Below are 18,314 nucleotides of genomic sequence, written 5' to 3' on the forward strand. Positions count from 1 at the left end.
AGAATACAGGCCAAATTAACAAAATCTCTCTTCATAAGAAGTCCTGCTGTTGCTGAAGAAAAGTCTGATGAGCTGCCTTTGCATGCCCTCTATGGCAATAATATCTTTCTAGAAACAAGCAGATCATAACTGCACACTGTACTCTAGGTACAGTCTATTGAAGTTCCTGTACAATTTTAAGCAAGACTTCACTGCTCCCATACTCAAATCCTCTGAAATAAAAGCTAACATTCCATTATTCTTGCCAATACCTTGCTCCTGAATGTTCGCCTTCAGTAGCTTATCAAAAATGACACCCAGGTCCCTCAGTACTGTCTTTATTTAAGAAATTCTGTGCATGTCTGTTCCTTTCGCCTCCATGGATAATCTCACATTTTTCCACATTTGTATTCCATCTGTTATGTTCTTGCCTCCGTCACCTAAGTCTGCCAAAATTATCTCTTATTAGAATATTTCACACTCTGCTGTTTAACTTGTTTTCAAATTGGAAATATTACATCTGGTCTCCCCAATGTCCAAATAATTGGTATGTATTATGAACTGCTGGACCTGCGCACTGATCCTTGTGGTACCCATTAATCACAGTCTGATTTGAGAATGACCTGTTTATTCTTACACACTTTTTTGTTGCTTAGTTAATAATTAATCCATGCCAGTACATTAAAGCCAGTGGCATAGGAGATAATTTGTCTAAACAACGTCCTGAAGGGGCCCCTATCCAAAGTGTTCTGAAATTATGCCACATTCTTTATCAACTACGCTTGATCTATTTTGTTAGGTGCCCTTTTTAAGAATAGAACTCCCAGGTTTGTCAAACATGGTGTTCTATTTGAGACTAACTCCAGAATGATTAATTCAATTTAAATTCCGTTTGCTGCCATAGTGGGTTTGAATGCTTATCCCTGGAGCATTAGCCTGGGCCACTGGATTATGAGTCTCATAACATTATTATTGTATCCCCAAGCCCTTTGAACTATTCTTCTGGACCAACTCTAGCAGAGTTGACTCTCCCTTAAAGTAACGTTGGGAGTATCAAATAAAAGTGGAGGAAGATTGGCAGCCTTGCCAGTGATGACCTTCTGTTGAGAATCAATTATCCTTAGGTTTGCAAATTCTTTAGTTTTGGGTTCCTCTTCTGGTCCTTTTTAACCTTCTCCACTTTTCTTTCTTCCATAACTATTGGATTTGCCCATTGAGGATCTCTACCAAACTTCATGTTTTGTTTATCTTCATTCCTCATCCCACTCTCAATCCCTTCTTCTATCTCACTGTCATGCCCTTTCCTGACATTGTGGACCCACCAGCTCCTGTTATATAGTTTGGTGCCACACTAAGTTTAGACAGAATGGTTAAGAAGAAGGAAATATCAAGAATCGTCTTTAGACTTAGCTTTCAAAGTAACGCCATTTATCATTTATTGCCATTCATCCTAAATACTGTTACAATGGATGTCCTAGATGTAACAGGCTCTGACCATAGAATCCCCACAGTGTGGAAGCAGGCCATTCAGCCCATCGGGTCCATCAAAGAGCGTCTCATCAGATCTATCCTGCTACCCTATTGCCCTATATTTCACAGTCAATCCACCTAATCTGCACATCTGTGGGAGGAAACCAAAGCACCAGAAGGGAACTCTCTCAAATATAGGCAGAATGTGCAAACTCCACACAGTCACCCAAGGCTGGGTTTGAATCCAACTCCCTGGCTCTGAGTCCGCAGTGCTAACCATTGAGCCACCATGCCGTCTTCTTAGATTGGTCCTTGCCTAATGTAACAATATCTTTGTACGGTCATGCCCACATACTGTCAGACTCTTTTTTTTTTTCTTGAGAGTTGTGTAATCTGCACCCAGTGTCAAATATTATACATGTGCCAGAGTGTTCTAACTCTACCCAGACACTCTGTGGCATTTCTATTTGCTGGTGTGTAGCCCGGTGACACCATTGCAAGGTTGCTTCAGGGTCCAGAGCTCTTACAACAACAGTGCCAAATGTTGTCAACTGTTTTCCAGTATCATGCCCAAATAGCCATCATGCAAGGGGGAAATTTGGCACTATGAACAAGTTATTGAATTCTGGAGTCTCTCAGCTGTATCTGATCTTGTATTCCTTTAAATGCCAGGCTCCTAATAGCTACCCTTTGCAACAGCAGCTATAGGATTGCACTTGGGGACAGGAACAATGTCTGATGCTTTTTTTCGCACGGGGATCAAGTACAGCTCTCATCAATGTATTTACTTTCATGAGTGGTTCCATTGGACTTGTAAATTCATGAATATTTCAGTGGACTTCTCAGTAAAGCAGCAATTTAATGATTTATTGATGATCTAATTCAAGCAGCGTGTCGCAGGTGTCGCATCTTCTCATTCTTGTACCTGTATGTGAATATCAGGATGTGCGATCTGTAAGTACGCAGAACACATGGAGAAATATATTAAACCATGACAGGCCTTTTGATGCTTCAGGAACGGTAGCTGAAAAGGCAGTCACTGGAAAACTAAGATCTCTAAATTTAGTTTTGGAATTTCTTGAATTCTGACTAAAACTGGTTTTATTTCACAACTGATGATCAGGGAAACATTATCTGCATCTGAATTTGGTTAGTTGTTTATTATCCCTCCTCCACTATTGCCATCTGTCCAGGGTTTCACTTTTTTTTTAAAAAGGAATTAATGATTAATCTGTTGGCCGCTGCAGAAAACAACCTGGGAGCAAACCCAGGTGCATTTTATTTTTAAAATGTGCTTTTCTTAAACATGTTAGCTATTTTTTTAAAAAAAAATTCTATTTGATAGTACATTGCTTGAATCTTGATTAAAAATGACACATTTTGTTGAAGCCTTTCTAGTTCTTATCAGGATATTTTGCAAGAACTTCAATTCAACGAAAAATCCCATTTTATATATATATATCGCATGAAAGGAGAGCACTGATTGGTTAGCAAGTGGACTTTAATAGAGCCATCACCATGGCAAATACACCCTTTATAATGATTGACAATTAAGTGTCGTGCCTCCCTGGGTCAGCGCGTTGGAAATCGATCCCTGCTATTCTTGCCGTCATTAAAGTTCACAAAATTCCCCAATTTACCTTGCCTTTGGTACTCCAGTAGACAGAAAACACATAGTTACCAAGAATGACTCTTACATATAAATAAATATGTTTTAAAATACAGGTAAACAAACTATTAGAAGCAATTGACACATCTCTACCAGTAAAAACGCTTAACCCATTATAAAACTGCACCCTGCAGATTTAAAAGAAACCATTCTTGTTATGGATGGAGGGAAAATCTGTGAAGGCAATTTTATTGGCCTCTGTTCACGGTTAATTGCAATGGTCCTTCTCGGCTTGCCACGACTTACCATGTCGCTTGTGCTCTCTCGCCCACACTCTCGTGCTTTTTCTTTGTTTTGTGCTCTTGCTTTGTTTCATGTGCTCAAGATTCTTTGAATTTACTGCAGGAGGCACAGAGTGACTGATTTACTGCTTAAAGTCTCTGACTTGGTTAAAAACAGCAGCTTCTAGCCACTGATGTAAAATAAACTGGTTTTCTTTAGGCTTTAGATTTTTTTAACTGCAGAGAAAAACACGGCATCTTTTCCAGAGGTCTAATATGTTCTGATCTTCATGTTCACATCCACAAGCTGCCCAGCTACCTGGGAGCCAATCACATTGTTGGCAGTGAGACGGCCGTTGTCATCAAAAGCTAGTCATTACTTTACAGACCAATCAGCTACTTGTTGCCAGCTGAATTTCATTTTGTTAACATCCTGTGGTGTCAGTTTGTCTGCAATGAGACCACTCCCACTGGTTGAACAAACAACAGGTTAGAAAAAACTGGCAATAAGTGCTGGCAGATTTCTTTTTAAAGGGCATAAATCCTTTCCACATCCTTGGTTTTTTTAAACAGTCCTTTTCCCATTTCTGGCCACAATCAAAAATACAGAAATAAAAAGATACACTTACACTTACAAAACAGCCAGGCTTTGTACAAGATTTTAGCCCAGGCAGGATGATTGTTTTGACTGGTCACAGCATTGCTCTGAGAGATTAGGCAGTGAATGGCTGTCGCCTGTTTTGAGTTGAAACAGGCACAGTCCAGTCTACTTGTTCTTTCTGTCTGCAAAGAATAGAGCCATGTGCATTAATATAACTTCCAGTGTACACAGTGTATTATGCAATGAGGTCAACTGACAATCCTTAATTGGTTGTCAGCAAAATTCTTTGCACAATCAACATTATCTAGCAAATATTGTCCATTTGCAAGATTGCATCTAATGTTAGACAGTTTGTTGTGAGGTGTGCAAGCCCAGTCAGGTTGGGTACGGTCAGTATCTTGTTATGAATAGCCAAAGGATAATGTTATTCAGTATAACCTGCCAATCTTTTAGGATGTATGGCCTACATAACTGCACTGAAATTGCCATGCAACGTTACTCGTTTGTGTGATAGGCAGAGCTGTTGTGATCAGAAGCATGACAGTCACTGAGGATGTACCTGTACCATTAGGCATGATCAGCTGACCAGGTTGGCTTGAACAACTAACATCACTCCTCCAATTTCTGTGGTTGTTCAGTGACTAAACTCGGCGAAAATGAAGCTAAAATGACATTGCACAGCTTTCTTCAATTTTAGGCTGAAGGAGGAAGGGGAAAATTAACATGCATTTAATCTTTATCTTCAAATTGGGAACTTGTGGGGTAACGTTTCTGTCTTACAAACCACAGAAGTTTTTTTTTATTGTTGGGAGGAAGAGAAATTTGTTTTTTTTTTTCTAATAATATCTGTGGTACTTCCTATCCCTGGAATATCTTGAGCGTTGATGTGACTGTCACCAAATCGCACATGTTAGGTGGGTTTGGCACCAGTTTGTCTCTTCCGACTGGCACTAGTCAGCAAAACGTTAACATTGGAAAATTCAAAACTTTCTTCTCCTTTTGACTGTTTTATACAAAGTGGATCCCTTTCAAATCCCTTCCAGTGGGTAGTTTGTGTTCTCAGAAAGCTGGTATGGCTAAAGTTCTATTCTGCTCAGTGGACAGAAAGCTCTCCCTGCCTCTCCTCGGTAGTACATAGGCTACAATGACCTTCCTTGATCAAAGAGTGACTCATATTCTGGTAGGATTTTGCAAATTGTTAATTAAGGGCCTGTTTGGGGCGGCACGGTGGCTCAGTGGTTAGCACTGCAGCCTCACAGCAACAGGGACCCAGGTTCAATTCCAGCCTCGCCCGACTGTCTGTGTGGAGTTTGCACATTCTCCCCGTGTCTGCGTGGGTTTCCTCCGGGTACTCTGGTTTCCTCCCACAGTCCAAAAATGTGCAGGCTCGGTGGATTGGCCGTGCCAAATTGCCCGTAGTGTTCAGGGATGTGTGGGTTATAGGGGGATGGGTCTGGGTGGGATGGTCCAAGGGGCAGTGTGGACTTGTTCGGCCGAAGGGCCTGTTTCCACACTGTAGGGAATCTAATCTAATCTTAAAAAAAACTGTAGTTATATACAGTATAACTACTGCTCGACAATAACAGTACACTCTCTCTCTATAATGGTTTATTTTAAGTATCTCTGTCACCAATACTGACTATCCTGTCCCTCAGTCGCGATTACTGATGCTATAAAATCATGACCTCATTGTCATTTATCCATTCTCATTTATACGACACTGGCAAAGCTCAGCCATTAGGTGCTTTGTTTCCGAAAGCTAAACATTACAAAGTCTACATACAATAATGGAAACAGCGCACTAATGTTAGGGGAGTTGAGACCAAAGCCAGGGAAACCTTTCAATTAGGACTAGGCTATTCATGAGTGCTTTCTGACAACACCTCTTTGCTCACTGATGGTGATGAAAATCTGCAGCTCCTTCCACCTAAAGGCTGCTGAGGTTTGTGCCAATTGAAAATGTCAAAATTTTGACATGGATTTTTGCTTGGTAAGGCTATTGAGGGTTGTGAAACCAAAGCTGCAAGGGGAAGGTGATGGCTTGTCATTATTATTGCTATACTATTGGGGGCAGCACAGTGACTCAATGGTTAGCACTGCTGCCTCACCACAGTGGGAACCTGGGTCCAATTCCACCCTCGGGCGATTGTCTGCGTGGAGTCCGTGTATTTTCCCTGTGGGTTTCCTCCGGGTACTCGTGTTTCCTTCCACAGTGCCGGTTAGGTGGATTGGTAATGCTAAATTGTCCATTGTGTCCTGGGATATGCCGACCAGGTGGATTAGTCATGGGAATTGCAGGATTACATGATAGGGAAGGGGGGTGGGTCTGGGTGAGATGCTTGCCAGAGGTGGAGCCTCAGTGAGCCATCAGGATTCTATAATTCTATAATTCTATGATTAATCTAGAAACACAACTCATGTTCTGATCAAGTTTTGGATCCCACCATAGCAAAATTCTGGAATTAATGGTCTAATAATGACCACGAAACCATTGATTTTCAAGAAAGGTTGCTGTCCAGTCTGGACTACGTGATTTCAGACCCGTAGCAATGTGGTTGATTCTTAACTGCCCTCCATGCAATTAGGGCTGGACAATAAATGCTGGCCTGGCCAGCGACACCCACATCCTGTCATTGAATGAATAAAGCATAGATGGAAATTAAGATATGAATGAGCTATTATCTGAGCAAATGATCAAACAAGCTCCAAGAAGCTGCATGACACACTCCTTTGCCTGATAAATTGATCAATAGAGACATCTGATGAATGGATGAAAGGATTAAGGACACTACCTCTTGGAGAACTGAGGAAGAATGGGATTCCTTCAAGTATTATTTACAACATATTTGACTATTATGACTTGACGCTCACTCAGAAGATTGTGGTTCAAGAGCGATGTTTGAAATGCAACATTCTGTGTTCACTCTGTACATTTTGTCATAGAGTGTGGCACCAAATATCTGCAGGGTCTGTTTGGAGATGGAGAGGTGGTCTATCGAGAGAGACTCATTTACCTTGACAACGGGCACTAAATGGAATTTATTTTTGCTGCAGAGTTGAGCTCCATGTATAATTGGGTGTTTGGCAGAAAGTGGAGGAGCTTGAATTGGAACTATTGTCTGAGCTATCCAGGTGTCATGGGCGGAATGGCTTTTTCTTGCTTTTGGTGATATTTCTGGTTCTCTTTTATTGGGATAGGTCAATGTGTGGCTGAAGTGTCAGTAATTTATGAACTAACATTGTCCTGACATCCTTGATCCTCCTTAAGCTAAATTGCTTTCTGTTTACTTATTTGCTAAATTTCACTGATTCCATTGCTTGTCTTGTTCGTGAAGCTAAATATTGCAGGAATAAATATATAACTTTAACTTTACGTTTTTCTTTTCCAGGCACTACCCAAAGTCATCATTCACTGCTGTGGCAGATACCCCAGAAAACCTACGCCTGAAAAAGCAGAGCAAGTTGCAGAGTCAAGTAAGTAATTTGGGCAGAAACGTATAATGCTGGAAATCTGAAATAAAATCAGAGTGCAGGCATGTTCACCAGGTCAAGGAGGAGCAAAACTAATGTTTTAAGTCTGTGATGCTCCAATAAATATCAGCTTGTCTTTTATTGCTGTGTCAGCTTGGAATATCTCGTTACCATTTTATTCCTGGGCAGCTCATTCCTGGTAGGCTGCTGAAGGATGCCAGTTGTGTCAAGCTGCATGCAAGAGGCTTGGCGAGTGATGCTAGATTTGTAAAGTATTGGTACCTTTTTACTATTACAATTTCGTTTTGAGCATTTGTCGCCAAGTGGAGTCATACATCACGGAAACGGACCCTTGAGTCCAAGCTGTCCACGCCAACCACGTTTTCTTAAATTAAACTAGTCCCATTTGCCTGCATTAAGCCCATATCCCTCTGAACATTTTCTTAATCATATACCTGACCAAATACCTTTTTAAATGTTTTAATTGTACTTGCTGCTAACACCACCTCTGGCAGCGCACGCCACCCTCTAAGTTGCCCCTCGAGTCCCTTTTTTTAAATCTTTCTCCTCTCACCTTATACCTATGCCGTCTAATTTTGGACTCCCCTTTCTAGAGGGGAAAAAACTTTGAGCATTCACTTTATCTATTTCCCTCATGATTTTATAAACTGCTATAAGGTCACTTCTCAGCTTCCGATGCCCCAGGAAGAAAAGTCTCAGCCTAGCCAGGTTCATTTGAGCTGCTGTTGCGCTGGATCCATACTATTGTGTGTAACTTCTGTGACCATCAAAAGTTGCCCAGTTCATATTGCAGTGGGATACTTCATGTAATGACTTGGGCACATCAGTGTAACAATTACATCACTGTATTAGCAACCGAAGTTTTGTGAGTTTAAGATAGCTGAGAATAATTCCCATAAAATAACAGATTATCTGCTTCGTCATTGGTGTGGAAAGGCAGGAATCCATGAGAATTAATGTCAGGAGACCAATGACAGAGGATAGAACAGTTGTGTGATGAAAGCTCTGGGAAATTAGAATTGGAAACCCTAGCTAACAGAGGATTTCATCTATTTGATGTTTGGCTCACCTCTAGAATGACGCTCAGTAAGTACCTCTGTAAATGAATATACGATGCAGTCCATCAAGTCAAAGCAAGTCATAACCTGTTCTGTTGATGTTACTGAAATATGAAAGTGGCAGCAAAACTGGCTAAGTAAATGGAGCTCTGTCTCATTTATGAAGATTTGTGCCTTAATTATAATAAATACAGGAATGAACTTGTTTTTTGTGTAAGGCCTGATGTAAGGGGTTTCAGATCATCTCAAAATGCTTTGAAGTTCTTGTTGTAAGAAATGTGGTGTACACTGTGTGCACACAGCAAGATTCCGCAAACAGTGAGGTGATAATTAGTAGGGTGTTGGTTTTTGTAGAGAATGCTGGGAAAACTTCACAGCTCTTTGCAATCGTATCATGTGGTCTGACGGAGGAATGGGCCCTCTGTTAATTTCACATTTGGAATACAGCACCTTAGTGCTACTTTGGATGCATTGGATCAAAGCTCCAAGGTGAAACCTGAGCCTTAACATGTCTAACGAAGAGGAGAGTGGTACTAACTGTGCCAACCCTGAGGCCATGCAACTTGTGTCACCAGATAACTTGACAACTATTTACTTTACCCTTGGTTCTATATGTGCAGTGCAGTGACAACATTCAGGCTAAACGATTCCACTGGGTACCACCTTTAGACACCATTCTTGCTGAGGTGTGAATTCCAAAGGCTTCTGCAGACCTGAAGCAGAATCAATTAATTGGCCAGCAAGTTTGAGACAAGGCAGTTCTACCACCAGTCCCAACGATCAAGCTAAATCCATGTGACATAATGTATGTGCCTTCATTTGGGGAAATAGCTCAATGTTGGAACATTTGACTGCAGATCAAGAGGTCTTTGGTTCCAGTCCAGGTGCCCTCTTCATTTTGAGAAGGAGGTAGATATAGCTCTTGTGGTGAAAGGGGTCAAGACCGATGGGCGTAGGGCAGGGTTAGCTCAGTGATCTGCCACGATCATATTGAATGACGGTGCAGACTTGAGTCATAGCCTACCCCTGCTCCTATTCTCTGTATTTCAGAATGAACCACAATTAAACAAGGTTGAAATTCCAAATTGAGAACAGAAAATTCTCCCTAATAATGGTACAGTTCTGCTACCGATTTAAAAGCTAGACTTATTGACGAAGCTGACAGCAATTCCAACCTTTTTAGAAACAAATTGAGGCTGTTCTTTAACATTGTGCATTTCTATTGCACCTTCAACATAATGCAATGTTGTTCATTATGAACGCATGTTTTGTTAAAGCTCATATTTGCTTTTTAAGATGCATTTAATCCAAAACCTTCCAAGGGCATTTCTACTTTTTTTTAACGACTTGAAAACGATCACCCAAAAATTGTTTATTTTACAGTTGATAAGTTAAATAGATTAATAGAAATTTCACACTTTATTAGGTGCGCTATTCCATTAGTAAGGAAGCTCTATAATTGAATCAATAGTACTGCACAGACCAGCATTGATTGTACCTTCTAGTAGGTACTGGTGTTTGAATTTCAGCAAATATGTGCACATACGGTAGACTGTAGCATCCTGATCAATTACCAGCAGCACCACTGGATTTGATATTTCGTTGCAGCCTCAAACAGTCTTGGAGGGGGCATGTGTGCAACATGGGCCTTAGTGCCAAACCAGTCTGCTTTGCTTCCCAAGACTAACCTTATCGATGGAGATCTTTTTTTGAGTAAAGCAGTGATGAGATGACATTGTAACCTTAGGGAAGCCAGCAATATAAAGATTTTCCAGACTAGCAAATAACACCAAATAGGCTGCAGAGAGAAATTACTGTCTCTGCTCTCAATCAGTTTGTGGGAGTGTTTGCTGTCGGTGCTTTTTTTTTGCCCCTGTGCTGATTAACGGGGCAGGCAAGAGGTCTGTTCAGTGATTTCAAATCATCATTTGAATGAGATGTTTGAGTGATGTTTGACTCATTGATTCTGAATTTGCAGACCTGGAGGCTGCACTAATGCAAGCAACCAATATTCTGAGTTCAAAGTGTGACCATGGCTATTTCAAGATTATATATAGCTCTTCCAGTGGAGCAGCCTTTTATTTTACAATGACATTAAACTGCTTGGCCATGGGTTTTTAAAATGTAGTTTTCTTTCTTCCTCCCTCAGGACCTGCTTAAGGCAATATTTCCCATAGGAATATGAATAGGCTGGTCAGCCATCAGAAATGTCCACAATTCTAGATCATGCCTTGGCTTCTCAATGCTATTTTCCTGCAATCTCCATTTTTGTTTTCTCAGGTGGTAGTTATTTGCTAATACTAATTTATTTGAATTCTCCATTTAAAGGAGTCCCTAGGCTGCCTAGTGTTTTCTGTATCTTCGTCCATGAATGCAGACTCTAAGTGATGATTAAGTTTCTGTTCTATTTCCCTATTCTCCATAATGACTTCTACTGTTCCCAACAGCAACGGGCTCCGTTTATCCTTGGTAACCTTTTTCCTTTCAAATATGAATAGTTTTTACAACCCATCTTTTAATATTCCTCACCAGATTGCATTCATAGTCCTTCTTTGTATTTTCTGGTAGGTTTCTTTTGTTCTCCTTTTCTGGGTCCTAGGATGCTCCCCATGTCTTTACTAACAGCATTCTTTATAAGCCATTCCTAACTCAACCTTTAACAACTTTTGTTGACCATGGGTGATTCAACTTTTCCTTTTGTGTGTTTGTGCTGTGGAGATATGTATATCTTTATATACTAGCTTACTGTCAAATCTTTCAGTGTATTTTCCTAATCCACCATGGCCAGCTTGCCCTTGTACAGCTGTAATTTCTGAACTTCAATTTAAGAACTCTGGCTCAGAAAGAGCTATGCTGCACTGAAACTTCATATTAAAGTCTGTCATATTGTTGTCACTACTTCTTAAAAGGAAATACAACAAGATTTATTAAATAACCCTTTCTCATGACACCACACACAGTCTAAAATAGCCCAATCCCTATTGGCTCTTCAACATGTTGTTCCAGAATCCATCTCATTACACACTTCAGAGATTCTTCTTCCACAGCATTATTGATGATTTGGTTAACCCAGTTTATAGGCAAACTTAGGTTGTCTCTTAATATTGCATTACTCATATTGCGTGCATCTCTAATTTCCTGATTTATAGTGTGCCTAACATGAGTGCTACAGTTTGGTATTGTGTAAATAACTCCAGCCAGTGTTTGCTTTCCATTGCTGTTTTCTCACTTCATCCAATCCTGAGTTCTGAGGAAGCATGACCGGACCCGAAATGTTAATTCTGTTTTCTCCTCCTCAGATGCTGCCAGACCTGCTGAACTTTTCCAGCAACTTTGTTTATATTCCTGATTTACAACATCCACAGTTCTTTTGGTTCTGATCGTTTGATTGATTGATCATCTATTACTAATTTGCTGATGTCATTCCTTATAAGGAGTGCAACTCCATTTCCTTTTTTCTTTCTTTGCTTATCACGCCTAAGTGTAAAATATCATTGGATATTGAGTTCCCTATCTTGGTCACCCTATCGCTGCTTCTCTAATGGCAATTAACTCCTATTTCCTGAAAATTGTACATTCAGACTATTAGCATTTTGTGATCTGCTATATGACTGTGATGAAGCACCTTTAGTTCAGTCTTTTTAACATTATTGTCCATTTTGGTTCTATCTGATGCTTGCTATTACTCCATCGTTTTGCTTTCCTTGAATTTGAGCACGCTCTTGGTTTCATGGGTTTCCACCCACCTACTAATCTTAGATTTTCTCAAACGTTCCTGTGAGGCTGTTTTTCAAGATGCAAAAATCTTCCTTCTTGTACACATTCCACCTAACTTAGAACTTGGCTTAAATGGGTCAATTTGTCTCCTGTTTCTGCACTCACTAGTACGTGGGACTGGAACTATTCCAGATATTACTGCTTTGCTGATTTTTGCTTTACAGCCTCATTTCCTGTTCCCTGAAATCTGTTTTCACGATTTTATTGCCACTCTTATCCATGTATTTACTACCAATGTGGACCACCACCTCTGGTTGACCCTTCCCCAGAACAATGTCTTGCAGTTGTTCTGTGACATCTTTGACCCTGGTTACAGGATACAACATGCCATTACAGAAGCAGAAGAGCCTGTTTGTTCTTTTAACTGAAGGATCCTTTATGAGTTACTTCCTCCCTCTTGAACAGCTAAACTATCCATGGCATCTTTCACTTCTCTGAGGAACCATCACTCTTACCAATATTAAAGCTGGAAAGCTGATTTGTGAAGAATATTAGGTTCTTGCACTACTTGTCTGGTTATCTTGGACTATCTATTCCTTATCTGTCTGCATTTTCCTGAACTGTGTTGCAACCTAAACATGCTATACATGTGGTCCTCTGTCTTGCAGATAAACAAGTGTTTCTTAGGCCCAAAACATCAGCTTTCCTGCTCCTAAGATGCTGCTTGACCTGCTGTTTCATCCAGCTCTACACCTCGTTGTCTCTTTCTTCAACTGCCACTTGAATTCTGAAATGTGGAGCTCGTTGTACAGGTGGTGACACTTCTAGCAGATTTATTCATCTCTCATGCATGGTGCTTCCATGAGTTTCCAAATGCCAACAGGGTGTACCATGCACTTGGCTGAGCTGCCCTGCCATGTTTTAGTATTTTAATTGTACCCCCAACTAGAATTAGAATCGCTTACCAGTCATATCCAGCTCCTTCCATGGCACCAAAGTAGACACCAAAAACTGATCGTAAAGAAAGTAAGTTTCCACAAAAAAGAGGAGGAGCTAGAAGCGCCAGACCTCTTGCCACCATTTGCTCCCTCGTGTGCTCTCTCGCCCTCCTCTTTCCCCCACCCCCCACCATATCAGGGATGGAGTAACCACTTTTTCTCCCCCTTCAACCCTACTGACAAACCTTTGCCGCGGAGGAGGGCAACTATATTTAGCCTTACCTGGCAGGCATCCCCCTACACAGTACAAGTGTTTTGAGCTTTTGCTGGTCTCATCACTCGGTTGTCGGGGTATAGAGGAAATCTCCTATAATTTTATGGTGCTCCCTCCCTCTCTGCTACAGCTCCAGTTTCAATACTTGTTCAGCTGCCTTGGGAGCACCTACGTTTACTACTTCAGGATCCCTCTATGTGCCATGGGTCATGAGACATGCAAACAGCCACCGTCTGACAACAGATATTTATCTTTTGTAGAGAGGCAGCTGAGTCTTCAACCTTCCTACACAGACCAATAATAATCTTTCCAACTGGCTATCTGTGGTCTCTCTGCCAACCTTGCCATCTTCTGCTACTAGCATTTCAAATGCCACCAAAGGGGCAGGAAAACATGTGAATCATCTGCAACACAGAAATGGACCATTCATCCCGACTAATCTGTGCTGGTCTTTATGCTCTGTGGGAGTCCCCTTCCACCCCTCTATATATTATTTAATATACCTTGCTATTTCCTTTTCACTTAACAAGCTGTCTCTCAAATGCATCGATACTATTTATCTTAACCACTCTCTTCAGAAGTGAGTTCTACATTCTTTAATGAAAGAAGTTTTTCCCACGTTCCCTCCCGGACTTTTTTAGTGAATATCTTGTATTGATCGCTGCTAGTTTTGGTCTCTCGCAAAAGTAGAAACATCCCCACTACACCCAGCCTATCAACCCCTTTTGTAACCTTAAGTGTCCAAGTATGATTAAATCTTTCAACTCGTGGAGCTTGTGTGATGAAGAGGAAGATGCATTGCACTAATGCAAGTTGTTGTTATCAGATTGGCTGATTTCTATTTGCTTCCGGTCCAGGCATGAAAGAAATGCTTGTTTTAAGATTGCATTGTGCAGAATATTGTATATTTTTTTTAAAAATGGAAATATATATGTTTACATTTTTTTTGTGGGATGTGGACATTCCGAACAAGTTCAGCATTTGTTGCCCGTTCCAAATTGAACTGTGTGGTTTGGTTAGGGCCATTTATAAGGACAGTAAGCCTGGAGTCACATGCAGGCCAGACCGAATAGGGATAGCATGTGTGCTCCTGAGATGCTGCTTGGCCTGCTGTGTTCATCCAGCTCCACACTTTGTTATCTTGGATTCTCAAGCATCTGCAGTTCCCATTATCACAGACAGGGATAGCAGATGTTCATCCTGAAAGGGAACCAGAATATGCTAATCAATGCTTTATAGTGCAGAATCTGTGCCTTGCTGACAAAAGATACTTAGTATATAAGCCGTTCATATTAAACTCCTCAGGACAGATGTAAGAATGCTAAATTTCAGCAACAAGTCAGCAAGTGAAAATGCAAGAAAAGTTTCTTTTTTTTAAAAAAAAGATTTTGTTTCTCTCTTTCTCACTCCCTTTAAATGTTTGGTTAGACACGTTTCCAGCTAGGGTTTGTCAGCCTCCTGGTGACATTTATTCAGTCATGTGAGTATTTTCCAGAGCCGGTTTTCTTAAGTGGGAGGAAGCATGAGCTCAGGCATAATGCTAGTGCCTGCAGCTCCTCAAAAATATCTCTGACCCTTTTCATATCCAAGCCGAGAGCACAAATATTAGACTTGGCCAGGATTTCAGAACAGGCTCGTTGGCTATTAATGCACTGGGTGGTTTGTTCAACTGCAGGCCAGTTGATTAGTGCCTGATTTGTAACTATTTCTGAGGAATGGGGAAGGGAGAGAACAAAAACAATTGGTTATAATCTGTAGCAACAGCCCATTGTTGATAACCTGGGCACTGATGGCACAGCTTATTTTACAGAATGCTTGATACATGACAAGGGAGTGTGTGCATATTTGTTCACTGGTGGTTAGGGAAGATTAACCTCTTGGATACTGTGAGCAGGTTAGGGTTGGGGGTTTGGTGGTGGGTGGTGGAAAAGGTCAGTGCGTGTTCTTTTAATATATCCTTTGACCACTTTTCTTGATTGATTAATTGTTTTATCTCTCCATTCATGTAATGTGAGCATCACTTGCTTGGTCAGCATTTATTGTCCATCCCTCATCGTTAAATCAATCGCATCGCTGTGGCTGTAGAGTCCTATGTTGGCCAGACCAGGTATGCCAAAGTATTTCCTTCCCTAAAGTGCCAGGTGGATTTTTATGACATGGTGATGTGGTTGCCATTAAGTTATCTTCTAATTCCAGAAATTATCAAATTCAAATTTCGCCATTTGCCGATTGTAGGATTTGAATCCATGTCTCCAGAAGATAGGCTTGGGGTTCTCAATTTCTAGTCCAGTGACATTAACGCCATGCCACCACCTTCCCAGCGGAACCTAGGGAAAAGACTAACCAACTGAGGGCAGTCTTGTAATGAAACCTCCCAGATTATGCCCCACCAGAGTTGGCAACCTGACTGAGTATAGAGTCAGGTTTGTGTCTCGCTTTCTTCCTGATGAGATGACCTCTGCGTTTTCATTGCTAACAAGATACTAGGGAGTATGTTACTAACAAAAAAAAAACCCCAAAGAACTGCGGGTGCTGGAAATCAGAAATCAGAAACCAGAACAAAAATTGCTGGAGGAACTCAGCAGGTGTGACACATCTGTTGAGAGAAAGCAGAGTTAACGTTTCTGTCCCGAAACATTAACTCTGCTTTTTTTCCTCCACACATGCAACCAGACCTGCTGAATTTTGCCAGCAATTTGTGCTCTTGTTACTAGAGAATAAATGCTGTCTGTAGCCCCAAAATGGTACAAGCCCTAATCTACAGGAAAGGAGTGTGTAAATTTACAGGATATAATGTCAGATGTGATAGTTTAACAACATTATTTTGTAAAGCTCTTTATGGCTGCTTTCTTTAATCCTGTAAATCTTGTAATTTTTTACTGCGTTACAAAACTAGTCGTTTTAATTTTTCTTTCCAGTTGCATTTTGAAAAGAAAAAAAAGTTAGTTTTTAACCTTTGCTTTACATTTTAAAGACAAAATGTCAGGTGTGTAGCCAAGGCTTGGAGGAACAGCAGCACTTTATGGTTAGAACAGCTATCTCCTTGGGTTTGTCAATACTAAGAGTTGAATCACAGGAATTGGAGGAGGTTATTCTGCATCTTGATCCTGTTTTAACCATATAATTAGATAATAGCTTATCTGTGACTTTAATCCGTTTACTGGTGGTTTCTTCAGCAGTTTCACAGAACAGTGGTTTAAAAATGAGCAGCACATTCCTGCACCCAAGTTAATACTTAATCATTAATGCAGCATTATCAAGAATCTACTGAGCACTTAGCACATCTGATATTTGGCTAATTATTTTCTGCTTTTTCTTCCATCTTGTGTACTGACCACATTTGCTCTTCGTCCAACACATCTGAAACACGTTAAACAGTCATGTTTGTGGAATCTTTTTCTTCATTGCTAATTGATCACACAGTTTGCCCAGACAATAGTCACCACAGGTAATAGGTAACTTTTGAAATGTAAAGTGTTTCGGGGTGCCCTTGTGGTGGGGGGGGCAGTGGGTGGGTGGGGAAGCGGAATCCTCTCCATTGCCATAACAACACTTTGTATTTAAATAGAACTGTTTAACACAGTGAACCATGCACTGGGCAGGACAGATCTTAAATCTGGCTGAAAAGAGACAGCTGCTGTTTAAAGCAGTATGTCAATTTCAGATGATTACTTCAATTTATACAATAGGAGAAACCATCTTGTAAGCATTTCAGGGGGCTGTAGTGACAAACTTGACACATCTAAATCACAAATATTGGGATTGGTATTCCAAAGATGGGTGCGTATTAAGATGCCTCTTAAACAATGAGAGAGCTGGAGAGATTTGGCGAAGGAACTTCAGAGTTTCAGTCACATGGAGGCACATGTGTGAATGGTGGAGGCGAATGGGTAGAAGTGGAAGAATTGAAGAATACTTAGAGACCTGCGGGCTTGATGAGCATTTCATTTAGAGGAAGGATTGAAACCATGGGCTCCTTTTTGGAAGATGAGGATGAAAGTGTTCAAATTGTGATGTTTGTGAACTAGGATCCAATGTTGGTCACTGAGCACAAGGGTGATAGGCCAGCAGGTCTTGGTGTGCTTTGGGATACCAGGCAGCAGCTTTGGATGAGCTGGGTTTTAGAGAAGGTGGAAGTTGAGAGGCTAAGCTGGGAGACTATTGGAATTATCAATATTGGAGATAAAAGCTTGGCAGAGGAACTTTGTGGTAAGTGAGCTGAGGCCAGGGTGAAAATATCGACGAGATGGGGGTTAACAGTTCTTTGGGCTAGTAAGAACACCCAAAATGCAAACATTTCTATTTAACCTTTTCAAAAATCTGCTTTGCGTATAGGCATATGTTTTGAGCACCATTAACAACTCTGAATTAGATCAGTGATCTGTCCAGCTGACTGTGATGGATTTGCAATCTCTCTTGCCAAGTATGTTGGGATTATTTTTGCACAATTTGATGGAGTACACACAGGCATGGACCTGGCCCCACTGCAAATCCTTGGCTTTCCTCCCAAGCCCTGACGTGGGTCTCCTCTAGGGGCAGGCTTTCCTGGCATATCTTGGAGAACTTCGTACCCACAACATTCCACTCCTTTTCCCTTATTGACATCCAAATGACCTGTAAGACTTGAAGTTCAGACCAAGCTGGCAGAACGGACATAATGTTGCCTTCCTTTTTTAAGACCCTGGCTACACGCACGCATCCGTGCAAATTACTAACTGATGTTTATTGTTAATTTGGGGCATTCCATCATTTTAATTAGTATTTCCAAAAGTTAATTGCTACATAAAATATTCATAAAGTAGGAAATATGGAACATGATTTGTAGCAAAATAGATTTACAGCTTTGTTCACGTTTATCTAGTCTGGACTCTTTTATCATTGAAGCAATTATAAAT

The 18,314-nt window shown here is 40.8% G+C and overlaps 1 protein-coding gene across 1 annotated transcript in view; it reads left to right on the forward strand.

Moving 5' to 3' along the window:
• Nucleotides 1-18,314, forward strand: part of lasp1 (LIM and SH3 protein 1) — a 170,723-nt gene that overhangs the window by 73,037 nt on the left and 79,372 nt on the right. Inside the window, exon 3 of the mRNA XM_048560575.2 lies at nt 7,330-7,414. Within this exon, the coding sequence (XP_048416532.1) occupies nt 7,330-7,414 (85 nt within the window). The remainder of the gene's footprint in view (nt 1-7,329; nt 7,415-18,314) is intronic.

The sequence above is a fragment of the Stegostoma tigrinum genome, chromosome 31 (assembly GCF_030684315.1).
Source record: "Stegostoma tigrinum isolate sSteTig4 chromosome 31, sSteTig4.hap1, whole genome shotgun sequence".
NCBI lineage: Eukaryota > Metazoa > Chordata > Chondrichthyes > Orectolobiformes > Stegostomatidae > Stegostoma > Stegostoma tigrinum.